This window comes from Chelonia mydas, chromosome 9, assembly GCF_015237465.2.
Source record: "Chelonia mydas isolate rCheMyd1 chromosome 9, rCheMyd1.pri.v2, whole genome shotgun sequence".
Taxonomy (NCBI): Eukaryota; Metazoa; Chordata; order Testudines; family Cheloniidae; genus Chelonia; species Chelonia mydas.
The window spans coordinates 46,808,163-46,835,256 of NC_057855.1; the positions used below are offsets into that span (position 1 = coordinate 46,808,163).

The following is a 27,094-nucleotide window of genomic DNA, read 5'->3' on the forward strand; positions in this document are numbered from 1 at the left end:
GAAAGTGCTACAAATGCTAAGCAGTCTGAAGAAAAATCAGGCCCCAGGTGTCTCAAATTGGGCACCCAAAATGAGTGGACTCTTTTGACTGTACTCTCTCCATGCCTGTGCTCCCAGCTGTAAAACAGGGATGAGACCCTCTCACCTTGAGGGGGTGCTATGAAGATAGAATGATTAATGTTTGTGAGCTCTCAAGTGGTATGCACCATAGAAAATCCCATGAGGAAATTGACACTTCTCTCTTCAGAGCAGGGTGTGAGTAGTGTGCAGTGAACTAAAGGGTCACCCACTTTGTTGCTGCTGTAGGCCAAGATCATCACAGACACCAGGGACTCCAGGCACTCCTCCACTCTCCCCAGAGCCTCCCCGTGTGCCACTCTCCCCTCTTCCTCTATTTAAGGGACTCTCTGCAACCACTTTTGCCCCCATATGCCAGGGGCTTTGTGTGTCCGCTATGTTCCCCTCCCCCCCACATAATCCCCCACAATCTCTCCCCCACAATGGCAGGGGCTCTGTGCACCCCCCATCTGTCACATGCCTGGGGCTCTATGTGCCCCCCATTCCACCCCTGCCAGGGGTTCTGTGTGCCCCCCATTTCTTCACTGTCCCCTTCCCCCTTATCATTGTCCCCCACTGTCTTCCCATGCCAGGGGCTCTGGGCAACCCATTCCTCCTTCTCCCATCCCACTGGTTTTGTGTGCCGTCATTCCCTGGTTCTCCCAACACACCCTTCCCCACCATGTCATGAGCTCTGTGTGCCCCCCACACCAGGGGATGTGTTTGCCCCCTCCATTGCCTTTTCCCCCATACTAGGGTCCCCCATTCTCCCCATAGCCTAGGACTTCTATGTGCTCCCCATCCCCCCATTCTTATATCTTTTATTTTCGTCAGTGATAGAAAACATTTAGGAAGTCAAAATTTTAATCCCTATTGAAAGGATGGGCAGAGCTCACATGGGGAGTTTTGTTACGCTGGAAGGTGTCAACGGCTGGCCTCAATGGTCTATAGTCAATATCAGAGCTGGCTGGCTGAAACTGCTGAGTCTGCTAACCAAATGCCAGGGGTTCATTTCCTCCTTCCAGTTTTCCTCCAAATCACTGGGGTTCTGGACAATGATGCCTAGAACATTCCCTCAAATTTTGGAATTGATCAGGTGCAGCATTCAAATATTATCATGTTACAGACAGAGAAATGCCTTTCAGTTGAGTGTAGGACCTTGCTTCGCTTGGCCAATAAGGCCTGGAACCACACACTGAACAACGAGGAGAAAACAAAACATTGAATAGCTCTTCATTAATTGAGTCTCATGCATCCAGTGCACAGAATGAGGCAGGTGTCCTGCGGAAAAAATAGTATGTGATCATGTCATTAAAGACAGTATGCATACACACAAGGGGACCAAGGTAAGGTGGCATGGCCAACCTAAATTCTAGCATTTCCTGTTTTCTGAATGTTTGATTTTGAAAACTTACCAATATTCTTTTAACAGTGTGTGTGTGTGTATGTAAGAGTATATACTGCACACCTGATATGTATGTGTCTCTCTACAGTCTTTCAGGTTATTGCATTCCTCTCTGGGGTATATATGGTGTTAAAGGATGTCTCTCTTGTACATGTACTGTATTGCAGGGTTACTCTTACCCTGTCTCTAGTTAGCGTCTGTGCCCTGTTCTTATGAACAATCCAAATATAACCAGGGGGTTGAATCCAGGCTTCTCCGTCCACTTGTACAGGCACTCCCTCATCTCCCAGGATTGCTATCTTCACAGTCCGGCACTGCGAGAAATGAAAGTATTAAATGGGTCCCAAAATAAAAGTTACCAAAAGACAAGAGGCGTTGTATACATTTCCTCTCAAAACATTTCCCTGTGTCCGACAGCCTTGTTCTAACTGCTGCTGGTGGGGCTGGACCACCTGATTCACACACACATAGTTCTTCCTGTGCAGGGCAAACTCCCTTGGGGCCCTGGCATCTGGTACATCATGCCTTGGGTTATCTGATGGACTGCTGTTCTAGTCAGTGTTTCAACTGCCACAATCTATCCAGATCACAGTGAACAGTGGAAAACCACTCCATGCTCGATACCATCTGGAGCTACTAGCCCTGATCCCTGCAGGCCCCCACATCAGGACTAGGGGAGTCTAAGAGCCACAGGCTTTGCATTCTCTGCTCTGTTGGGACTGACAGCAAGCAGAAACACATCACAGCCTTCAAACCAAGTGTTCTGGGTGGGGGAGGCATAAGGTTGGCCAAGGAGCTCACAAAAGCAACAGATACCTGTGCAATCCGGTGATGCTGTAGATTAATCACTCGTGATACTGCCATCTGCATGCTACCAAACACGGCTACCACCTCCAAGATCTTGTCATCAAAGGAAGGGGCTGTAAATGTCTAAGGAGACACAAGGGGAGAGAGAATTCAATTCACATATTTCTCTGTGTTAGAAAAGCTTCCTTCCCTCCCACGAATGGACATTTGTGACTTTTTCTTTTGCTGTTTATTCGCTATATAATTAACAATAAGGCTACAATGTGGATTCTGAAGTGATCCAGGAAGGAGAAAAAGTAGCCGCAGTATTCCCAGTGGGCTTCCAAAAGCAGCTAAAGGATCATTTCTGCACAGTGATGACACACATGCCTCTATACAACATTATTCTTACAGGACTTGATTATCTCCATTATTTGAAGGTCAAAATTTTGGAGCCTCATGCAAAGCCCACTGAAGTTTATGGAAAGACTGCCCTTAGCTTAAATTGGCTTTAGAGCAGGCCTTTTGAGTGGAGAGCAACTGGGGGGCATCTCAGAGCTCATCTATTGCGTTTCGTGAAAGTCAGAAGGATTGGAATAGGATCTAACTCCAGTCTGAACCCCTGTGGCTGACAAATTGCTGAAGTTTGACTTTTGGGTACTGTGACAAAGCTCTGTCCTTGGCTCCGTGGGTCCCGCATTTCCTGGCGGATTTCGCTAGCCTCAGAGGCTCAAAGTGACCCTCCATGTAACCCTTCTTTCTCTAGAGACAAGGGTCACAGTCTACTGAGCCATTTTCATCATAAGCCAGCAAGGGAGGTGAGAAGAAGTTATCCTTCCTTGCACAGTCTCTGTTGTCTCCCAGCCTCAGTGATTAATCAGGAGGCAAAGGTGGGGGGGGAGCCTGGGCCCACCCTCTACTCCGGGCTCCAGCCCAGGGACCCTAATAGTATCAGCTATGGTAGCTGACCTTTTAGAAACATGACATGTACAATTCCCTGGGCTACTTCCCCCACATCAGCCCTCACTTCCTCAAGCTCCACTTCACCCTTACCTCAGGGCCTCCTTCCTTGTGCCTGATATGGTGTGTACTACTCAGCCTTTCCAATAGCGCAACTTCCTCCCACAGCTCCTGACATGCACACCTACCTGACTGACTGGGAAGCTTTTAACTAGTTTCAGCCAGCCCCTGATTGGCTTCAGGTGTCCCAATCAACCTAGCATTCTCCCTGCCTTCTGGAAAGTTCTTAATTGGCCCAAGGGGTCTTAATTGACCTGGAGCAGCTTCCATTTCACTTAACCTGGTACCAGGGATTTGTTTAGCCTGGAGCTAATATATCTATCTCCCACTACTTTTCTATAGCCATCTGGCCTTGCCCTGTCACAGTACCCACACATTTCACAGAGAAACCTCAGCCAGATATGCTCTTGTTCCAACCGTCAGATCTCAGGTGCTAATGGTGCACTCAACAGTAAATACTGAAGAAATTTGTTGCATTCCCATTTGCCACCTTCAAGGAATACTCACATCATCTTCTTTGGTGCCTCCCCAGAAGTTAGTGCCTCCAGCATAGCTGGGAATGTTGAGTACAGCGATCCCCTGAAGACTGGGCAAAGGGATCGGACGCCCATCACACTGCACAGAATAGAAGATAATGTCACATTTATAGCTGTGCTGATGTTAGCAGGCAGCAATTTTAAAGCCTCTCCAGATTACTCAGTCATCACTAGGCAGACTGCTGAAGAGAGCAGAACATTTTCCAGATACTGTCGAGGGCACACTCACTGGGCTGGCACTGAAGCACACTGCCTGCATAACTGGATGAGTTCCCAGGACTACTGGCTTTGTCTACACCAGGAAATTACATCATGGTATAACATCAGGGCTCAAATAGCTGGTACATGCCCATATGCTATCCCGGCACTTCTCTGAGTGACTGGCTTGCTCTCCAGAATCTCAGCTTTTATTTAAAAAGAGAAAGCGAGTCTCCAGCCAGTATGGTGGCAAAAATAACACGCAAAAATATGAGCCAAGAGTAATTGATGCAGACAGGAATAATAGCTCTTGGGGTGGTGAAGAGCCCCATTCATTTCGCTGAGATGTTAACTCTCAATGCCTATTGATGACAGTTTAAATGGCAACATTAATTACTACATTCCTCAGGTAAGAAAGAAGGGGAAGGGGCACAATTTCCTGTGAGTGCTGTTTCATTCTGGTGACACAAGCAGGTACTGTTTGGGAGATACCACCCCTTCTTCCCTCCAATCAAGCATGAGCCATGCTCTAAAAATGTAGCAGAGCTCATGGACACATTTAAGCCCCAAGTGGGGCTGGGGGGGTGGGGTGGGGGGTCGGTCCAGCTGAGAGAGCCTGGTGGAGCCAATGGCATTGTGATCTCACTTTGAACATCTGCACAATTTGCTGTGAGTGGCGTTGCATTTTGACAACTCATATGGATGGAGCTAATGTTCTGGGGGAAGCCTGGAAAAATATCACCATTTTCTTCCCCAGTCTGACCCCCGTAGAACATGTCTTAACTAATACGATGTTAGACAACCAGAATAGATAAGGACAATGGTGTTTACAGGAGATACAATGTCAAACACAACAACCCTTGTCCTATGCTGAGGGTCTTTGCTCAACAGCGTGTTAGTCAGCATTTTCTAAAACGATGTAATTTCCTATCACAAGAATGGGAATATCTTCCTAGTATCAGCAAAGGCTGCTTTCATCAGGCTGAGGGCTGATATGGGCTAACAGTGCAGCGGGGTGGGGAATCCCAAGGACTGAAAATGGAAATGTTCCTCTGGAATCAACAGGTTGGGTCAGATTCAAGGTGACTGATGGAGATGGTGGAAGGGCTTCATGTATTCAGTTAAAGACTGATAAATGATGCTAAAATAAATGGCGCAATCAGAAGCAAAAAAATAAAAATTGACTGGGATGGGAGAAGGAGACATTAAACCACATAACAACATTTTCTTTCTCACCTCCAGCAAGACTTTTTGCTCCAAGTTCTTGTATGTTCTGTGTAGCAGCTCCTTGGTCCCGAGCACTCCATACCACATCATGTTTTTAGTACGACTTCTTAGAGGGACAAACAAAGGTACAAGAGATACAACAGTCAGCATGAGGCACCGTCATTTACTGTCTGATTGTGAGAAAAGATTATTTCAATGATACCTCCCAACCCCCTAAAAATAGGAGTCCTCCTCTTTCAGAAGAAAGCAGCACTGGAAATTGCCACCCCTTGTATTCTGAAAAGAGGTAGCCCTTGGAAAAAAATGAAACAGGAATTAGGGATGATCCACTAACATGAGCTGTCAGAAATATGTGCTCCCAAGAGGGAGATGCAATCAGTCACACACATCACTGAGCTAAGGGTGTTGCTGAATGTTGTTCAGGACAGAGAAAACCCATTAACCGCAGGTTGTTTGAAGGACCCTGTCTCTATACAGGTATCCTGAAGACCGTAGAACTATAGGCCTGATATATAGGGCAGGGTGCGGGCTTAGAATGGAGTTCCATGGCATTTGGAGTTGGGACACAATTCTTTCGAAGCTAAAAAGCAGCCATACGAGAAAGGCTACTAGTGAGGTCATGAAGTAAATGCCTGAACCACTGCATCCAATCCATATCAGAGCTAGCTACTTGGATCTCCCATGTTATCTACAATGTCTTGAATTAGGAAGTAATCAAGGTGAAACTACTCATGCCGGTTTCAGATGACCAGCTTCAAGGTGTCATACTAGATTATAAACTGTAATTATGTCTGATGCAATCACTGTAGACCACAAAGACCAAAATCTGCCTCCCAAAGAACTGACCTACCTGCACTTCTCTGGGTGCTCATCACGTTTGTTGTTGAAATCCAGAGAGATCTTTGCATCCAATCCAATTCCAAAATAATTATTCATGACACACTTCTCTGTGTAACACTCTCTGCCAAGTTAAAGAAAAACAATTTTTGTTAAAGTGATCCACATCTCCTGACACACAGATGGTTGAAAAAAGAGGAGGAGGCCAGCAGGATCTTCTGTACTCTAGTGAGAACTGATTCGACTACTCCATAAGAAACTTCATAAAGAGCAGTCTGGACACACTGTGTGGGGGTCAAAGGTCCTGTAAATTCTGCTAATCCCTAACCATGGATTCTGCGGTTGAATCCACTCCTGTGCCATAGAACTGAGCTCAAGAGTCTACGATTTCATTTGGAAAATGTTACATTTCCATCCCTTATGGCTGTGAAGAAAATCTCACAAATGTGGGCAAAGTGTAACTGACAAGGTGGTATCTGCATGATTCAGCAGAGCCTGAAACAATAACTCAGTGTGGTCAACTGCTCAGCTCAGTGGGGTGGAACCTAATGATGATGATTTAGATGTCAATACTTAGCTATTTTATTGCTAAATATTTGATTGGAAACATCCAAAAAATGGGTTTATCTCACAATTCCAACCCCTTTCCCACTCCCTTTCTGGACACCAAAAGGCCCAAACATCCCGTTAGCCACAGCCAAACCGTCCAGTTTTCCCTCTGTACAGCTTCGTCAGACATAGCCAATACAACCATCTGCAGCACACCGATCGAAAATTTAGGGACGCAGACAAATGAATGTGATTTACTCTGGGGACAAACACCACAGGGGGATTGCATTTGTCACTTTCACAGCTCAGTCAGTGAAAAACGTGTCATTTTTGTGTTTGCATGAAGCTGCTGCAGAATTTACAGACTGCTGCAGAATCGAAGGGACCTTATTGGAGAATTCAAGTCTAGCTTGTTGAACAGTTAGCTGGACCTTGCCCATATCACTCTAACTGGGAGAGGGAGACACTCCCTCATATCCACAGGTCCTGGGAGGAGACTGGCCTTGGTTAGTTTCTCTCACTAGAAGCCACATATCTTCTGCATTTACTCCTCATGTCCATACATCTTGATAACTGACATCCAGCATGGGAGGGCTGATTTACACATCTCTTCATCCCGGCGCCGCCTAAGTCCCCAATTAACTCTCAAAAACAACCCTCTTCCCTCACCACAATGTAGGGACACAGAGGTTCATCTGGAACCATGCATTCCCGTCTAGCTCCTCTGCATACTCACAGGTTTTCTGGCTCAGAGTTAAAGGGATCTGCACTGATCAACAATCGGCTGATGACCGAACTCCCAGGCAGAGAACCAGACATACCAGCACGAATATCTGGGGGAGAAAATAAAGAGGGAATAGTACGTAGGGCATCTCATGGAGTTTATTAAATATGGAGGACAGAGGATGTTAACACTGGGCAAAGAACTGTTATTTACTCCCAGAGCCAAGAGGACAGAGGTGAGAGACATATACCCCCACTGGAAAAACAATAAAATCAGACATCTGAAAAGTACTAGTTTCAGGGCTCAACCCTAACCAGCACTGGGTCCAAACATAGGTGTTAATTCTTCTACTTGGGATCAAAACATTACAATGGGCCAGAAAAGGGCTGTCATCATTTTTGGCTCTTTCTGGAAAAAAGAGATTCCACACACACCCCTTTATGGTGGGGAATCCACTTTTGCCTTTTCTTTTTTAAAGGAAAAAGGCAAATTAAAAAGGCCATGTGTCTCCATTTGTATAGCCCCCAGCACCAAAGAGGGCTCCAGAGCATTCTTCTACCCTCCAGCAAGATGCAGTTAGCAATCGAGCTGTAAAGGAGGTGAGAAGGGAGTGCATAAGTCTCTCTGCTGGTTTGGGTGTGGTAGGGTCCGTGCCTGGGGAAGACGGGACAGAAGTGATCTTACTGCAATAGCTCTCTCCTGCTGCTGGGGCAAGGAGCGCAGCCGGGTCTCTGCCTGACTAGACTGAGGGGACAGAAGTGGGGTTCAAGGCTGCACACCACTCTGTTCAGGAGCTGCTGCATCTTGCTCCCCACATTATCAGCTAGCAACAAAAACGTGCCAGGTTTAGTCAGGGAGAAAGTGACCTCGACTCTTTCTGGACAAGAACACACCAATGTAAACAAACAAGTCAGGATTTGTGGGGTTAAAGTTATCAGTGAGTGACCTGTTAAGAACACCAAGGGATAGAAATAGCTGCAGGATCTCTGAGATGGGAACAAGGGAGACAGAAAGTACTGCCAGTGACTTCGGCCTTGACTTGGAAGGACCACCCTTCACTCTCAGGCCTCTCTTGAACTCAGACTCCAGCATTGTATTGAGAATTTTACACTTATTTACCATTGCATCAACCTCCTGTTAAGCTTATGAGGTCGTTACCTTTGTGCAATCATCAAGACCTAAATCCTGTCTCTACACTGCAGCCATTAAATCTGTGTCTTGGTCTCAGCTGGGGGTGATTCTAATCTTTTCCCAACATCTTCACTATTCAAGCCTGTTGGAAAGTTACCTGCAAACAGATTACTCTCCAACTTGGCTCTTGCAACGGTTTATCGACAAGAACGGCTATCAGACAAACATTTCATGCCCTCGGCTGGAGAGCTGAGGCTATGCTGTTGTTACCCCAGCTCAGCAGGTTGCCTGAATGGGAAGGGGTGGGTGAGACACTCACTCGAGTAGAGGATCTTTGTGTTGAGCATTGGCAGGTTGTCCCGGTTTCCTGTCTGGGGAGGAAGAGATGCAGAGCTGCCCAGCGACAAACTTCCTTTGTTTATTAGCCTTTCACAAGGAGATTTGGACACTACAAAATACAACACAAAACACTGCAATTGACAAACATTGTGTATTGCTCAAACAAGCACAACACCAGCACTGCACAAGCAGTAAGGAACAGGGGACAGAAGGTAAAATTACCAGTCACTCAACATCAACACATTCCAGACAATACAAAGCACAGTTATGCAAAGAGACAGAACCAGAGTCATGAAGAGACAAAAAGGTGTGGCCCAAGTGCAAGACAGACAGACACACAAACACTTGGTACCAGCAGTGAGGAACAGAAATACCTTGAACTAATACTAGGAATGGAGATGAGAGAGGTCTGGCTTCAGTTGAAGAAGAAAACAGATGATGGGTATTGGCTAGTCCACAGACAGAGTTCAGTTCTGAATGTATTTAGAGTGAATAGGGCTCTCTTACAATTTTCTCACTTAACAGTGATTACAAGCTGGTTCCTTGCTCTAGTACAGAGTTGGGTAAACTATGGCCCACAGGACCGTCCTGCCCGGCCCCATAGCTCCCAGCCAGGGAGGCTAGCCCCCAGCCCCTCCCCCACTGTTCCCCCTCCCCGCAGCCATGCCGCCGCACAGGCAGCGCTCTGGGCAGTGGGGCTGCGTGCTCCTGCAGGGCAGAGTGGCAGCGTGTCTAGCTCTGACCGGGTGGCGTGTCTGCCAGTCATGATGCTCTGAACAGCATAGTAAGAGGGCCAGGGGGTTGGATAAGGGGCAGGGGTTCCCGGGGGGCAGTCACGGGACAGGGAGCAGGGGATAGTTGGATGGGGTGGAGGTTTGGGAGGGGGCAGGGGATGGTCGATGGGGGGTGGAGTCCCGGGGGGGGCAAGGGGGGGTGGTTAGGGGCAGGGGGTCCCGGGAGGGGGTGGTCAGGGGACAAGGAGCAGGGGGGGTTGGATGGGTTGGGGGTTCTGAGGGGGGGCAGTCAGGGGGCGGAAAGTGGGAGGGGGCGGGGGCCAGGCTGTTTGGGGAGGTACAGCCTTCCCTACCTGGCCATCCATACAGTTTTGCATGTGGCACTCGGGCCAAAAAGTTTGCCCACCCCTGCTCTAGTATCTGTGGCAGGAAGGCAGGGGTCCAGTAAGAAAATGTCAGGGAAGTGGAGTGGACACCTGAGAGCATGGCACGCTGACAGCACTGAGAAGACTGGCTGCTGCTTTCAGAATAAGCCTAATGAAGCTCCGGGGTCTTACAAACTGAACACTAAGATCATGACCAAACCCTCAGAGATCTGAGAGAGGTTCCTCTCTGAGCAGGAAGGAGACTGTTTGGCAAAAGGATTTAAGCATGGAGAAGATGTGAGGCCTCTGAGCTGAGGTTACAGAACTATCACCAACCTCACACTGGAGGAAAACAGGTTCCAAGAAGGGATGGGCACAGAAATATTCTAAAGCTCCTATGGAAATGGGAGCCCTAGTGCTTGTCCAAATGCAGGAACCTGGGCTGCCTGACAGTGACTAGTACCTTTCCGATGACTCCTCCCTTTGGGAACTCCATAGTTGTCACTGTGCGATGGCTGCAGGGAGGTTTTATCCTCGTTCCTCAGCTCCTTTCCCTCCTCAGCGGTGGAAAGCCCCAGGATGAAGCCCTCCTGCTCCTGTGTCTGGGCATTCTGCTCATCCACAGCTGGACAGAGAGAGAAATCAGACATGTGTCTTACAACTCTGTCATGAGAATACAGAGGGAAGGGGGCAGGCTGGCACACAGCAAGGAAATACAATACTACCCCCAAAATTCTATTCCCACACCAGAATTAATCCAAAGAGTTGCCTCAGGGTCTTGACTGGGGTGATCCACAGAACTCCTTACTTTAAAAAAAACCCAACACATTAGTTTTCATGAAAGATACCAAATTATAAGCCTGATTCAACTCCCATTGATGTTAATGACAAATCTCTCTCTGACTTAAATGACAGTAGGATGAAGGTTCTGACGGTGCTGAATTCATCTATCAATGAATGGCCGTGACAATGCAGACTGACTTTTCCACACCATTTAACATGACTCAGCTCCGACCTGGAGGACTCAGCTGTTGGGGTGAGGGTGCTTCAGTCTCCAGGCCCACGCATTTCTTGGTCTCTCTGCTGAGACCACCATCAAGAGAGCTTTGATGGGCTGTGAAAAAATTTGCCCAACTTTAATGCTTGCCATAACTGTATTTATACTTCCTAAGGACCTATTTCTCATTTGAGCTATGCTACAAGTAAAGGACCTGCCTTTATTTGCATGAGGTGTTCCCTGGAACTGCTAAGCCAAACAGAAAGACGCTAACTGATGTGCATGTCAGATTTCTGTTTGCTCAGCCCAGACCATGACAATAAAATAGGTCATTTGAAATGGCCACCAACACTAGTATCATGTGAAGAAAAGAGGGCTTGGTCATAAACTAATAAAAAAGAAGGAAGGAATTAAATGTGTGTGTTTGGAAATGAAACGGCACAGAGGACTTAAGCAAATATGTTCACAAAAGGCAACGGAACTCATTTGTTCACGGGAAGGTGAAATCAAATGGTAATGTATTACTCGTAGAAATCAAAACCTCCTCTGGATGGAACTAACAGCCTTGTTCTTTCACAGACACAACCTGTCCCCATCCATTCTTATTCCTCTGACAAAGGACATAGATCACTGCCAGACTATTACACTGTTGTAAATCCAGGTAATATTTCAATGATTTGCAACTTCAGGCTTACTGCCAAGTCTAAGGTTGCTTACGGCTATACTCATTTAGGTGTGCAGAGACTTTAAATCTCTGACTTTTATGCTTTTCTCTCCCTTCTGTAATACACCAGTACATATGTCCTTCTCAGTTCAACCAGGATTTCCTCCTTGACACTTTCGAAGGGACTGGAACTTGGAGCTGAGGGGAGGCAGGGAGAGGGGAATGCGTCACAGGCATGGAAGCTGGTGTGTCCCACTGGAGCTGGGCCACAAAGGGCCAGTGAGCACACAGTGGGCCTACTGAGTATGAAACAGTCAGTCCAGGTGCCAATTAAAAGCCAACCATGATTTTAGGTTTTAGATCCAATCTATCTAAAGTATTTCTAAAGCACCTTCCCTGGAAGTATTTACACATTGTACATGGACTGCGGAAAACAGCAGGCCAGCCAATTTGCCATTCTACTCTTTGGTTTAATTGTTGCCTTCTACCTTGGAGTGTGCTGTGTGACCACGTTAGGCTGGAGAGCTGTAAGAGAATGATGGAAGGCAGGTATATTAGCCCATGAATGATAAAGGCCCTTCCCTACAAGCTGAATAGAGGTTACCTTAGCTCAACTAGAGACACATGGATCCAATTATGGGCTTCCTGTGACTTTTCAAAACCTCTGGGGGGCAGCGGAAGGGGAGACAAGCTGAGGCACGGCCAGTGGCAGCAGGGAGAAAGGCTTCTCCGGGGTGAGAGGCTGCTCTCCCCTCTATGGGAGAAAACAACCAACCTGGCACCCTGAAGCCAACAACAGGACAATACCCCCCAACCCGCAGAGAGGGGGCAAGGAAAGGTATCCCCCTTTTATTTTGTGTTGTGAATTTGTTTCTTTTATTCAGTGGAGAAGTGCTCCTTGGGCCTGCCCTGAGGCCTGCCTTGGCAATACTGATAAATAAACCATGAGGAGGAAGACAAACGCTGTCCAGGCGGTGCTGATTTACGCCCGTCCCACCACCAACAGAGGAGAAATGCTAAGTCTGAAGAGATGGAGAAGGTGCCCAGCTGCAAGGTTTGGTTCTGTTCTGGTTCTTTAGGGAATGCTCTACCGAAGAGGTGGGTCCTTCAGTGCAACAGGAAGATGGAGAGGCTAGGACTCTTACTATATGCCTTTGATGTGAGCCCTTTAACAAGGGCCAGACTGAGAATAGCACTGAACAGCCATATGATGGCAAAGATTTTCTAACTGGTGGCCTAGAGGTGGAAGGTCAATCCCATAGGAACCCTTCTTTGTATGGGAAAAAATGCATATAGGCTTACTGGAAGATTGTCATACAGATCAGGAATGTTGCTGTTAAATCATGAATCTTGCTCCTCCCTGGAGGAAAGGCAACGTACATGTCCCAAGAGCAGACAACGAACTGCAGGCAGAATTACCCACCTCTTACCTTTTTCTGCATGCTCTATAATCTGACGAATGGCTTTTTTCAGGCTGTTTGCTCTCAACATTAGCTGCTCTCTAGGCCGGAATATCTGGGGACGGGCAGTGCATGATGATCCCATGGAGTGGTCACTAGAAGAATCACAAGCACTGCCAGATCCATCACCATCTTCTGTCTCCTCTGCAATGGTGGGAGGTGGGTTTGATAGAGATGAAGAGGCTTGAGATTCATCATTTAATGTCTTCAAAAGGGAGTCCAGCTTCTCCTTCAGGACAGAGCACTGCAGGTTAAAGCAGAAGGTTTGTGCACGACCATACCAGTGGAACTGGGCAGCCCCCTGCCTGTTGGATTGCTGCTGTACACACACCAGCTGGGTCTCTCTGACAGCAGAGTGGTTTTCTCTCATTCCTTTCTACATTTGAAGTGCTCTTTTCCCAACATACCTTCCTGGCCATGACCTCCGACTCCTCCGAGCTTTCCGTCGCTTTCTCATAGGCCTTCCCTACTCGAGCCACAAAATCCTTCACTGTCTCACAAAGCACCCTAGGCAAAGAAGGCAGGCAAGACAGTCATTCACAGGTTTGCCCACCATTCTCAGAGTAACTTTTTCCCCTTGATCCCCTTCAATGGGCTCTCCTGGAAATACTCACTTGGCTGAGGAGATGACCACAGAGTGTTGGTCAGAAGTCAAGATTTTGGACAAATGAGCAGCCACAGAATCTTCATAGAAGAGAATCTTCTGCACCTGGCGACAGCCAGAAACAAGCTGTTAGATTACTGTTCCCACGGTCTGCCTAGACTCATGGCCAGGGTTCCCATATGCTGTGTTACACTTGGGCTTCCCATAGTGCACCCTAAGGTGCAGGGCTGTGATTTCTATTCACTCTACTTTCTTTGGGTGTCCTCTGAGAGCTCTATGGTACAGATCACAGTTAGTCACGCCAGACCAGTGTCTGATTAGGGAACGAATTTCTACCAGCTTGTCAACGTGTCACAGAGTTGGGGCTCAGGACCATCCACTTGGGAACAGAAAACACTGGTTTTTATGACTTCTGAGAATGCCATGCAGTTTTCAGCAGCCCCTACAGCATGCTGCCTTGTATGGTAGTGTACGGAAAAGCCAATATAACTTCCAACCCAACCTGTCTTCCTCTACAGCCCTTCACTTTCCTAATACGGAAGTGTCCCCATTTCTGCAGCACCCTATCTCCTATCATGCCTCCTTAGGAGTCTATTGCTTTCGGCAGTCCAATTCCCATCCTTCTCTACAGCAGGTCACCCCTCTGATGTAGAGCCCAAGCCCACTTCATTTAAATTCGCTTCTCCATAGCCTGCTCCCTTGTCTGGTTTGAGCCCATCCACAGCTGAATTCCCTCCCAGTCTTCAGCCCTCTGCAGCTGGCTAAGTACCTCAGAATCCTCACTGAAATCTTCAGTGACTGTGCAAGTCGATGACTGACGAGGGAGTTTGGTTTCATACACCATGATGCTCCACCTGTCGAAATGAAACCATTGCAACTATTACTACCAAGCTGATAGCCTCCTCGTCATGAGAAATACAAACAACCGGGGACTAAGACAGAATGAAGGGGCTCTTTATATGACCTGAATGAAAGGCAATGCACATGTGCATTCAGAATAAAAAAAAAGACCACATTCCTATAGATGCATGTGTCACATACAGGGGTGCTTAGTGTCACAGCAGGTCACCTGTAAAGGGGTTTGAACTGGGGGAAGGGAAGGAGTGATACCCTCCAAACAAACATCCCTCTCCATCCCGATGTCCCTAGTATTCCCTATTCGTTACCCCCACCTTCTCTAACAGAAAAAAACTGCAGGTTTTGCCATGAGAATTTCCATGGCGCAAGTCTCAAAGGCTGCTGCAGATATATTTTTTAAGTGTCAGCTTGATCTAGAAATAAACACTAGCAGTACAGATGTCCACTTCAGCTTTCAGTTTTACTTTTTGATTCAGACACGAAATAGCTATTTCAAATCCTGAGTGAACACCTGATGTCAAAATCACGGACTGTAATGCAGCCAAGTTACACTGAGAAGATTTTTGGAGTTCAGAGATTGTGGACCTTGTCAATTTCACTATGCTATCGAACTCCACCACCCAACTTCTAGACATGACATAATGCTCAAGACTATACCGCAGGATAGGGAAGCGGATGTACAAAATAACATAACATCCTTGCCATATCTAACTACTATGAGTTTATTGCAGCCTTAGATCTCCTCTGATCATCCATAACAAACTGTGTAGTGGTTTGGGAGTAGGTTGAAACCACTGAACTCATTTTACAATCATCATTGATGAATGTGTAACGCTGGGCAGTAAGGGGAGGCCTCTCTCCTGCCACGTGTTACTAGTCACTTCTATATTGCACAATATCTCCTTGGTGCGATTATTCTGCAGGGATGATAAGCAATGTAAGAATGCCTTGCCCTGATAACAACTGGGGGCAGGAGTATAACGGGGAACCATTGGTGAAACTAGTCAGTAATTCAGGCAGATAAGAGTCAGGAACGGTAGGACTGTCCTGGGAGGCTGATGTCTCAGAACAGAGCTTAGCACACACTCCGGTGGTAGAACTTGAGTCAGAGATATGGATGTTGTGGTTGGGCTGACACTCACCTGTCCAGCATTTTGGTACTGGCCCTCTCCAGCTTCTCCAGGATCTGTGGTAGCTGGGTGTCGTCATCACATGCAGATCCCCATCCTAGCACCCGGGCCAAGTCATTTCCTGTACCCAGGGGCAGCACTCCCAACTGGCACTGCACCAGAAGAAAAGACCACCAATATGGATATCCAAAAGAGAAAACACAAGCCCCATTGATCCAAAAATAACACTGAGAAGAACCTCACTGATTTCCAAACTAGATCAATCCCTGAGAGAAAACTAGTCATAAGATAAAGAGGATGCCAGCTAGGGCTGACCACAACCAGAAAAAGCTGTGAATTGAGAGGGGAGTAGATTCCAGTGATACTCCTGACCTATTCACTACAAAGAAAACCTTTCAACAGCTGGGCAGAGCTCAAATGTTCTCATATTACACCAGGTGGTGCTACTGCCTTTCCTAACGGAATGGCACAGGGATCTCCAGGAGAAAATCTCCAGAATTAACACAGCACACATAACACTCACTTTGGAAAAGTATTTAGCTATTTCTGGACTCTGACACCAAAGGGACTCACATCCTCTCCTAGAATTATTAGAGGGACTGGAATAGGAGCGCTGGCCTTTTGGGAGCTAGTCCCAGCTTTCTCCTGGCAGAAATCTATGTAGGGAATGGTGTAGGAGCACAGATCGAGCGAATGCTCAGAGCTACTCTAATAGCTGGCTGTCACAGGAGGGAACTGTGTAGGAGCACTGACTGTGAGGGGTGCCCCATTCAGCAGAAGTTACTGCAGTAGCACCAGCTATGGGAAGCTTTTAGTTGCTTCACTCCTGGCACAACTGTATTTCTGTCTGATCAGAGTCCTCTTCACCCGTGGTTGTCTGTTCTTCATTCTTACACATGAACAAGCCCTGTGGGCAGGTACCTGTTTGTGAAGATTGAGGCTGTCAATTTCGGACAGAACCCATCCAACACTTCCATCCCCACCACAAACCAGAATCCGGAAAGTGTCAAATTTCTGGAATAAACGTAAACTACAGGAGGGAAAAAAAAAAAAAGATGGGAAGAATAATGTGCTACTAAAGAAACAGGAATGATTAGCTATTTCAGTCTGGGTTACAAACTTTGCTTGGTAGCTTTGACTAGACTGTTTTTTCAATGAACATTAGTCACTGCTAGATTTCAGGTAAATTTGAATTCTTCATTGTAAAAAGGAAGTACAAATACAGCTATGTGCAATGTTCATATCTATTCACTGTACAGAATGGAGACTCTATACCAGGGCACTCCAATTCTGCATCAGCCTACTTTACTCTCAACAGCAGAGGAAACAAATATTTGGCGGCTGATAATCTGATGAATTAATTCCTGTCTGCAGATTTCTGATGTTCTGTATACAGTTAGGTTATTTGTCATGGCTTGGATTGTTCTGAATTCAATGCCTCCATATTCAGAACCACGCCAATTAAAGCAAGACTGCAAGAATGGGGATTCAGTACATGCAAGAGTTCAGGAACAGGAGATTAAACCTCAAAATTCTGTCGCAAAGGTAGTCTGTAAATCATTGCTCTGCTGTCTTGTCTGCTTTCCAACCAGGAAAACAACTCACCACCAAGAAAAGTGTAACTTTCCCATTCATCTGGGCTAGTATGGACACTGTTCAGAATATTAGGCCTAAAAATCAACCTTTTTTAAAAGCTGTCTGTGGTTCTTACTGTAAAGCCTCCAAGGGTATTGCCTGTACTAAATAAATTTGCTACAGCACTACAGAAAAATCATATTACTGTTAACAATCACCACTGCATTGAGAAAAAGCTGTCATAAATGATGGCATGTTGTGGTGCATGGTTTGACTGGCATGAGTTGGAAATTACTCAATGAACATTATACCACATCATCATTTATTTTGTTGTTGCCACTTTCTTTTTCTACAAAAAAGCAATTTTAAAAGTTTGAGAAAATTATTTGATACTATTTTTCATATCCCTCCCCTTTGAAAACGTGTGCCTTTGTACCACAGATCCAACCATACAGGCAGAGAGAGGAAATAACTAGTACTATTTAATTTTATAACCCTCTAAAAATGATCTAATATAACTTTTCCATCAATCAGCGTGCTTCAGTTTTCAGGTCCAATATCTTGCAAACTGCTAAGGTGAACAAAATGTCTATGGCTGCTACAATAGTTCATGAGCTATTAGATTTTAAAATGGTCATGGTCCAGGAGTGGATGCCCAATTCAGTATCTTGGACCCCAATTCAGTATGGTTGGAAATTCCTGCTTTTATTCAAGCCATATTGGGGGAATAGAAAAGGAAACACGTGTGATGGGCTTTTTTTCATTAAAAAGGCATTTGCCCACGTGAACGAGGCTCGAGATGTTAGAAACAGCCCAGGAGCAATGACTTAGTGGTCAGGGTAGAGGTCGAAGTTTATTCTGTGGATATCATTTTTATTTGCAGCTATTTCTATACAGCTCACTTTGACAGCATCCGAGTGCCATCTACAAAATCCCATTTCTCATCATAGCAAATGCAAGAATAACAGTTAGATCAGCATGGCTCTTAGAAGCCTGTCTTCACATAACTTGCTTTTTGGGGCTGAAGCATTCCATGCTTGGTCTCCTCCCAGAGAGGAGCTTCTGGAATCTCAGGGAAATCCTTCAGCTGTTTTGCAGTTATTAGAGAATGGAAACTACGCATTTCAACATTAAGATCTGGTTTTGGCTGATCAATAACTCAAAAACAGCTAGCGAAAGCCCTTCCACATTCTGCATATATACAGTTCTCTCTGAGGAATAATACCCTTGCTAGATTTTTTTTTGGGAGGGGTGGGGGGGAGAGAAGAGATTTCAAATCAAAGAGTCAATCATTGCTGGGTTTTTTTTTGGTATTTACAAGGAATCTGCTCATCCAGAGAATATTTCCCTACCCAAGGTGAGGTCCTCCATTCATAAGGTCAAAGACCTGTGCCGGATTCAGCAGCTGTTTGAATCTTCTTAGGAATTTTACACCCTGGTTGTCTCCACTTTTTGAGTTGACAAAGACCAGCAAGGGGCTTGTGCAGGACGGGGGGCAAGTGGCTTTCCAGAACCCTGAGTGGGAAGAAGGAACACAGAAAAGATGAAGCTGCACTAGGGGAGGGGGAAAGAAAGAAACACCTTCACACCCAGGAGTAACGTTCTCCAAGCACAGGGATGAAGAGGTTAATACTTTCTCTGAGATGCTGACATATGCAGAGTAAATGCCAAATGGACACAGCACTGAATCCAGCATGAACCACCTGCCACCAATCATGAGGTCAAATGTTGCAGTTCTTCTAGCCAGATGCTCAAATTGCCAGCTTCCCAAAATTGCATTTTGCCGTATGAACAACCAACAGCTGCAGCAAACTTTTGGGCCAATAGCAAATAAACTGAATGCAATATCAAAATAAACAGCCCAAGGAACTCAGTGCTGATGAGGTTATTCATTCCCATGGTTCAGCCAAAACCTCCAGTTTGGGATTTACTTGAAATTTTAGCAGAATTCAGTTCAGGGCCTTGGGGTAAAAAGATCTAGTTGAAAGGCCTGTAACTGAAAGAGAGAGGGGAAGATGTTAGTGGATACTTACCATCTGAATCAATGCTGTTCAGAGCCGTGGGAGGGATGACAGATACTTTACAGAGGCCGAGGGGGCACTTAGTTGGTAACAAGTCTTTACAGGTTGTGTGTACCTGAAATAATAAAACTGTATTCAGCCAGCTCCTTCTAGGTCTTGTTCCACAATGCAGAAACCCATCCCACTTTGAAAACAGAACTTGAACAGCCAGGAAGGGGGCGGGCATCTAAAGAAATGGGAATCAACAGTATGAAGTGACCAAAGATATTTTAAAGAAAGTAGTCTAAAGGCTTGTCTACATGAGGACTTAGGCAACTTAACTACAGGTGTGAAGTTAATGAACATAAATTAAAATGCATGAAACCCATGTGGACTCTCGTTCAGAAGTAAAGTTGCCTTAATTCATAAGCTACATTAAACACAGGTTTAAAGCATTTTCACTTATGCACATTAACTTCACACCTTTAGTTAACTGTCTTAACTTTCCTCAGTGTCCTGAGTAGACAAACCCCAGGGTATGTCTACCCTGCAGCTGCGAGCAAGACTCACGCTAGCAGGGCTTGAGCTAGTGTGCTAAAATTAGCACTGCAGATGTTGCAGCTTGGGCTTTCAAGCGCATTGTTCCCTTGGGTTTGAGCTCTTTTGGCTAGTCCAAGTCTCTGCAGGAGCGCAATGTCCACAGTTCTATTTTTAGCACGCCAGCTCAAGCTCTGATAATGGGGGAGGGATAGCTCAGTGGTTTGAGCATTGGCCTGCTAAACCCAGGGTTGTGAGTTCAATCCTTGAGGGGGCCATTTAGGGATCTGGGGCAAAAATTGGGGATTGGTCCTACTTCAAGCAGGGGGTTGGACTAGATGACCTCCTGAGGTCCCTTCCAACCCTGATATTCTATGATTCTATGAGAGTCTGTCTACTTGGGCTAGGCAGATCAATCCTAGCTGCAGTGTAGATACACCCCACGCAGCAAACTGGGTTCACAATTCATTCATCTCTTCTGCTAACTTTCCTCAGCCCTTCCTGTTTATACACACTGCCTTTCCTTTTGAGATGGGCACTTGGCACTCAGAGCACATGACAACAAGGTTGGGACCCACAGGGCCAAGTTAATCCTTGGTATAACTTCACACACCTCAGTGAGAACAGCTGGATGCTCAACATTTTTGGAAATCAGGCCTCTCAGTTAGGTGCCTAAATCTGGATTTAGAAGTCTCACTTCAAGCACCCAGTTTTCAACATTTTGGCCCAAGAGGGGACACAGAAAGTAGGAATAAAATGAAAAGTTGGGAAAGAAAAAGGAGCAGAGAAAGAAGGAACACAGAGAATGGAAAAGCAGAGAGATGGGAGGAAGTAGGGTGAATACACAGTGTGGGTGCAACTGACATGGTGTGGGGTAAGATAAGAAAGAAAGGAGGGTGATAAAGTGCCCTGCACAGGTAAACAGAAATTAAGCTAATGACCTTTTTGCTCCTTTCTGATGTACAGAGAAGGCCCGGCATAAGGGCTATTTTGTTTTTAATTTCTTTTATTTATTTATTTTTAACATGAGAAATTCATGTACTGCCTTTTTTCCTTAATACCCCTATAAACAACTGGAAAACTAGCAGGATTTATGATATCATAGATATTAAGCAAGTGAAACCTGTTGAATTGGGAGGGGAAATGTTTTTTATTGAAGTGGTTTAAAGCTCCCTGCTTTGTTGTTTGTTTCTGTTAATACCTACTCAGCTATAAACAGTGGTTTGTTAAAGATTCATCATCTCCACCCACTGTAGCTAAGGGCCAAGGACATGCCTTATACACTGTAGATTCTTTCATGAAAGACTCTGGTAAAAGGACGACGGACAGACATCACAATCCAGGTATTTCTAAGGGAACGCACAGGCAGAAAAAAAGTCCCAGAATATTTTTGGTGTGAAAAATCTTTTCAGGCCTTATATATACACCCCAGTGAAGCAACTAGGCACAAGCCTTACTTCTTACCCTTTGCAGGCCACCTATGACATGGAGAAGAACATGGATACATTTGAATGAGAACTTGGCCTGAACTGTCGCTTCACACAAACGGCGGTAACAGAGCACACAGGCATGTGTACACTGAGCAGTGAGGAGATGACACTATTACAGAGGTACACCACGTTCACTCAGCTCACCATGGCTTTGCACCAGAGGCAGCGCCAGTCTTGTAAGCGCAAAACGCTGCCACATGTTTTATCACACACCATGCATTTGGCACTCACGGGGAGGTTTCCTTCCAGCCACTGGTGTGGCATTGAAATCTGCAAACCAAGCACAGAGGGACCACTGTGAGATTCCAGACTACAACTCTAAGAATATAAGACATGGTGTAGCAATGAGACACGCACACATGTGATGCTTGAGGTCAGCAAGGGCACTCTCTAGGAAATACCTATTTATCTATCTTAAGTACTTACATGGGACTGAGGCACAGATAGGCTAAGTGATTTGCCCAAGGTCACAAAGGAAGTCTGTGGTGGAGCAGGAACTTGAATCTAGGTCTCCCAAGTCCTAACCATCCTTCCTTTCCCAAGACTGAGACATAGGGAACCTCACCCTTAACTACTCAGCCTCAAAGCACCATGTTCTGATGGTCCATAACTACAGGTCTCTGGCATCAGGGAATCCTATCAATATAACACATGCATAATAACGGAAGGCTCTTTCATAAAGAACATCACTTTTTGACACCAAGTGGCTTTACATACCATTTGCATTTAAAGACAAAGTCGGTTGTTTCCACAGGACAGTTAATTGTACAGAGTATTTGCCAGCCCCAGGCCATGCAGTTCCATCTAATTTTTCCACATCAGGACTTGGGGAAAGAAGGCTTCAACTGCTTCCAGTAATTTCACCCTGATGTCTCAAAAGCAGCATGTGTGGAGGGACATATGCAAAGTAGACTCCACAGTTCCAGCTATTCCAACCCAGAGTGGACATGGTCTAGGCCAATACATACCCCATCTTCATCTTCAATTATATCCTTCCCAATAGACGCCAGTGTCGTCCATTTGCAGTTGTTGGTTGCCCGGACAGCGCACCGTTTGTGAGCTTTAAACTTGCATACTAAAGAGGAACAAAAAGAAATTAATCCTGCCACTGAACACATGATGTGACAGTATGAGCATAAAGGCTGACTAAGCAGTGAAACACAGAGCTTCAAATGTCTGCTCCAAAAGAGAGCACCCTCTGCCTTGTTAGCAATGGCAAAACTATCAGAGCTGAATGTACTGAGTTCGTTAAAAAACTCTATTTTGCTCTAGCTGCTAACTCCTGCTCCTCATTTTCACCGCTGGATTGTAAATGGGTTAATTTATCCCATTTTGTTAAATATGACATGATATGTACAGTAAAATATGCCTGCACCCCTTTACACATCACAGGTGTAACCTTCTCCACACTAGAAGTATGAGCCGCAAGAAGCTGTGAATGTCTCCTATACCAAAGCTGAGCAAGATTAACCTCCTGAGATTCAAACACTGACATGCACTTGCTGCTGTGAATAATACAAAATACACTTTCAATCTGATTCTTCAAAAATGGATACTTTCACACTTCAGATTTGGAAAATTCTAATATTCTATAGCAATGATTTTGGCAGATCAAAAATAAGTGTTTCACCACACCACTGCCAGATCCAACAACATAAGAACCAGCATTAAAACTACACACAAAATCATCTTCCTACAACCCTCTCAGGACAAGATCCTGCATTCGTTATGCACCCAGCCAGGAAGCCAACAGGAATCTGAGAGCAAAAGGAATGCAGGATCAAGACCATAAGAGTTCCATTCTTACATATTCTGTAGCTTTCTGATTGTTCGGTGTCATTTTTCTTCTAGCCCATTTTGTAGACAGTAAACAACAGTTCCATTGTTTTACACCATCTTTGGAATACAGTAATGAGTTATCATGGCAATATGCCCTGAGTGACAGACAATAAAGTGCTTTTACCTTCACACGAGAGTCCATGCGACGTGACCCCAGATAATGCCTCCCGGCACACGTTGCAGTACGTTGGCCGAGCATGTGAGCAGGCGTACCAGTTATGCATCCCTGAGAAATGGTCCATACTGTACTGCGTAGACTTAAAATAAATACAGTACAGTAAACCCTAAGGTGGAGCTTGAGAGTTTTCCTAAGAGAGAAACTCAAACATAACAGACAGAAAAGGCAAAAATAGCACAATCTTTCCTGGGGGGTAGGGAGAGGGCAGGCTTTGTGCAGTTAACACACTAGGCAGGCTAAGCACACAGAAGGACAAGGAGTTAGGTTGCTACAGACCAAGCACCTGGATACACTGTAGTTGCAGTAGGCTGAATCCTGAGCAGGTGTGACAAGTCAGGGCAATGATAGTAGGCTGACACCAAACAGTTGAAGACCAGGGGTGCGAGGTATGTGTTCTGTACCTATCTATCCTGTGGTAAGTGTTCTAACACTCACCAAGAGGGGAGTGTACAGAGTACAAAAGTCACTGTAAGAGGGAGTTGTAAGCAGGCAGCAGTTTGGAGGTTTTGTATATAAAATCTGATCCAATACCCACTGAAGTCAATTAAATGACACCCCTTAATTGGCACTGGGTCAAGCCCGTAAACAGATGCTATTTGGGAGGAACTGCACAAAACACAGCTGGTAAATAAGAGGATTCTTCTATTACCTCAAAATGCTCACGGTTCTGTATAGTCTTCAGTGCTGCAATCCAATCTTCCATCTCTTTTCTGTTATCCGCACAGAGGATGAGTTTCCGACATGGGGTGATAACCTGACAGGACAGACAAATCACTACGGTGAGTTCCAGGGCTGTCAGGAAGACAGGAAGAACAGAGAACAGGGAACATGGACTAAGAACAACCTTTATCACATGAAATATCACTGCTTCTGAGGACAGCCACAGAAAGCACCTGTGTATCTCTGAGCAAAGATCAATGACACTTTAATGGTACTGCTTGCTTTGAGGCCAACGCTCTCTTTCCGCGGGGTTTACAGAGCTGAAGAGTTTTTTGTTCCTATTTTGACTCCTGAATTCATTAATAACTATAGTTTGAGAAAAGCAGTGGAGAGCCATCCAAAGAACAACACAATACAGAAATCAATGATACAACAGCAATGTCAACATATTAACTGCATGGATATTGCATGAGGTTTTTTAAAAAATTAACATTCGATGGAATTTTTCATATTAATTTGAACAATATTAAACCAATTTCTATTTTATTTTGTTTAGATGGCAACATGACTTCTACCAGTTAACATTCCTATGCAAAATATGTGGTACACTGGAGTTAAGGCTGTAACTCTCAATTACTTAAGTGGGGAAAAAACCTCAAAACCAGGATACGATCCTATACTACAACAATGCACACTTTCATCACATCAGTGACTGTGAAAGTTGTAAAGCAACCTAACGGACTGTCTGACTCTTACTGATAAACTGTTCCAGGCCCTCCACTCCATGTGGTTTCTCTTCTGCTGCTTCTTCCATCATGGCCACCTGATTTGCGGCCACATGGAGTTTATAAACTTGTCACGGACTCTGGTGTAGCATGCCTCCTCTCTCTGAGGATACTGTCACCAGGGCAAGAAGCTTACACAGCTTTGACCTTCCTGGATCTGACCTTAGAGCATTCAGCATCCCTTTCCACATTGTGCGCCTCCCAAAGCGAGTCCGCCCGGGTTGGGCTCCTGGGGAAGCCAGAGGGCCCTGCACCTCAACTCCCCAGTCAGCGATGACTCTCAGCCAGCATGTAAACTAAGGACTTATTAGTTGACAGGAACACAGCGTAGAACACACCTTGCTAGCACAGAAATCAGTGACTTTCAGCCACGTCCATCTTGAGGAGTCCCGGGTCAGACGCCCTGGACTTCCCCTCTTTCAGTTCCCCAAACAGATTGCCCAGCTACCAGTGATCTGACCTCCGACACCCCCGTTGCTCCTCCTCCTGGTCTTTGTCTCGCTTCCCTGGGCAAAAGAGTCACCTGGTCGCATCCCCCTCCTGGGTCTCAGGTTACGAAGCGCACCTGGTGCAGACAGCTGGAGCAGCCTCACCTGCCCCAGAGGGTTTCAGCCAAAGTCACACACCCCTATTCCCACAACCTAGGCATTGGTATAGCACACAGGGAAACTGAGACGCACACAGTATTCATGCAAAACAGTAAGACTCACATAGCTCACATACAACATAACAAGGGAAAATCCCCACTTCGTCACAAAACTCTGCAATGCTCATAATGTATGCAGAAACTGTTCTTAACAATCATTCTGAGAACAGCACTCCCAAATGTAAATTCTTGCTAAAACCAACAGATTATAGATTAACCAACCCATTTTGGAGTTGGGACAAGTGAAAATAAGTTTAAAAATTAGGAAAATATTCCAAAATTGAGATCATCATATTGTTTAACCCTCTTATCCCCAGAAAGCCTGATTTGATTTACCTCAAACTTTCCATAAAAATTCTAAGATCACACCTGATAGAATGGTTTTGTTTGGGTTAAGATAAGGAATGTGCGCATGTCAAAAACAGGCTGATAATTGTGGGCTACTCTCAACTTTAATGTTACTCCATAACAAACCTAAAAAACTGTAATTCAATATAGCCCTCAAATTTGCCCTAGAGACCTTTCACAATAGCATCTGTGTCTAAAGCAGCATGGGAGAGAAAGAAGATTTAGCTTGAAAAGTTCAGTGAATCTAGCACATTTGCTGCTGCTTTATCCATGTTTATCATAAATTTACTAGACAAAGTCACATTCTGAAAAACCTAATACTGTATATCCCTGCAAATGGCTAAATCATTACTGGAGGAAGAAATAACGGTCACATTTAAGCATGGACCATCTGTATAGAGAATGTGAAATCTTAGATTTAATTTCTGCAAGAACTCTCTTGTTGAGAGAGTGAATGGTCAATAACACCTGGTCCAGAAGAAACCCTTAAGGGGGCTCAGGCTAGGGTTAGTGATTTCAATAAAGACTGACCAAGAGTGGTTCCATTTTTTTCAAACGTGCATATAAAAAGTGTTAATTTTTTTTGTGCTGTGAAATTAAACAATTAAATAACATGGCACCTGGATAGGAATACAACTAGGTATAATTGAGAATCAGGGTAATTGGCCTGTAAGGAGAACTCCAGCCATGTTTTCAAATGGGGCAAAAGGATTTCCTCCCAGAATTAAGCAGATTAAGAGCTAGAGGAAAAACACATATTTCTCCTCCCATATTAAAGCAACATCCTCTGCCCTTCAGATTTCACTCATTTTTTCCTCCCACTCTCTCTCTTTGTAGTTCTTGGCATTTCCCCCCCTCCACTCTACTTGTTTCACTCTTCTCCCTTTTTCTTTATGGCCCATTTCCTATTTTGGTGGGTGGAAATGGATTCTTTGGGGGCCCCATACCTGCTTCTTCCTCTCACCTTAACACATTGCAGAAAAACCTTCCTTCTGGCCAAAAAAGAGCAAAAGTGGCTCTCTTTCTAACCTGTCACACTCCTCCTTCAGCCAGCCAGAAGGGGTCACAGAGAAAAAATAAAGATTCTTCCTTCTTTAGGGGCTGAGCCTGTTCTCTACACAGCCACCTAGTCCCCAAATCAGTTACAAACTAAAATGCCCTGCCCCATAACCACCAGTGCAGCTCTTCCACCTTGGTTTGTCATTCTCCTAGCACTCTCCCGTTTGTGTATGTCTCTATCCCTGTGCCTCACCCCATCTGATCTGTTCACTTACACCCTGATCTTGCAAATACTTGAACACTGGTTTAACTTTATTCACATAGAAAGTCCCATTGATGTGAACGGGACTACTCACGTAAGTTAAAGCAATGCTTAAGTGTTTGTTAGAACAGAGCCCTAGTTTAAAGTGATTCTT

The 27,094-nt window shown here is 45.3% G+C and overlaps 1 protein-coding gene across 8 annotated transcripts in view; it reads right to left on the reverse strand.

The window, feature by feature from the left end:
* Positions 1 to 27,094, reverse strand: part of DGKD (diacylglycerol kinase delta) — an 86,165-nt gene that overhangs the window by 11,425 nt on the left and 47,646 nt on the right. For 7 of the 8 annotated variants that reach the window (XM_043522617.1, XM_043522616.1, XM_037908247.2 and 4 more), the window contains 20 exons: positions 23,890 to 23,994; positions 23,187 to 23,319; positions 22,192 to 22,298; positions 21,368 to 21,493; positions 19,230 to 19,332; positions 18,549 to 18,711; positions 16,543 to 16,651; positions 15,634 to 15,773; positions 14,403 to 14,487; positions 13,644 to 13,738; positions 13,437 to 13,536; positions 13,000 to 13,273; positions 10,372 to 10,533; positions 8,790 to 8,918; positions 7,352 to 7,448; positions 6,080 to 6,190; positions 5,239 to 5,335; positions 3,776 to 3,883; positions 2,279 to 2,392; positions 1,642 to 1,776 (listed from right to left, as the gene is read on the reverse strand). In XM_043522617.1, the coding sequence (XP_043378552.1) occupies positions 1,642 to 1,776; positions 2,279 to 2,392; positions 3,776 to 3,883; positions 5,239 to 5,335; positions 6,080 to 6,190; positions 7,352 to 7,448; positions 8,790 to 8,918; positions 10,372 to 10,533; positions 13,000 to 13,273; positions 13,437 to 13,536; positions 13,644 to 13,738; positions 14,403 to 14,487; positions 15,634 to 15,773; positions 16,543 to 16,651; positions 18,549 to 18,711; positions 19,230 to 19,332; positions 21,368 to 21,493; positions 22,192 to 22,298; positions 23,187 to 23,319; positions 23,890 to 23,994 (2,493 nt within the window). Of the gene's footprint in view, positions 1 to 1,641; positions 1,777 to 2,278; positions 2,393 to 3,775; positions 3,884 to 5,238; positions 5,336 to 6,079; positions 6,191 to 7,351; positions 7,449 to 8,789; positions 8,919 to 10,371; positions 10,534 to 12,999; positions 13,274 to 13,436; positions 13,537 to 13,643; positions 13,739 to 14,402; positions 14,488 to 15,633; positions 15,774 to 16,542; positions 16,652 to 18,548; positions 18,712 to 19,229; positions 19,333 to 21,367; positions 21,494 to 22,191; positions 22,299 to 23,186; positions 23,371 to 23,889; positions 23,995 to 27,094 lie in introns of those variants that run through there. The other variant, XM_037908251.1, reaches the window with a different exon arrangement.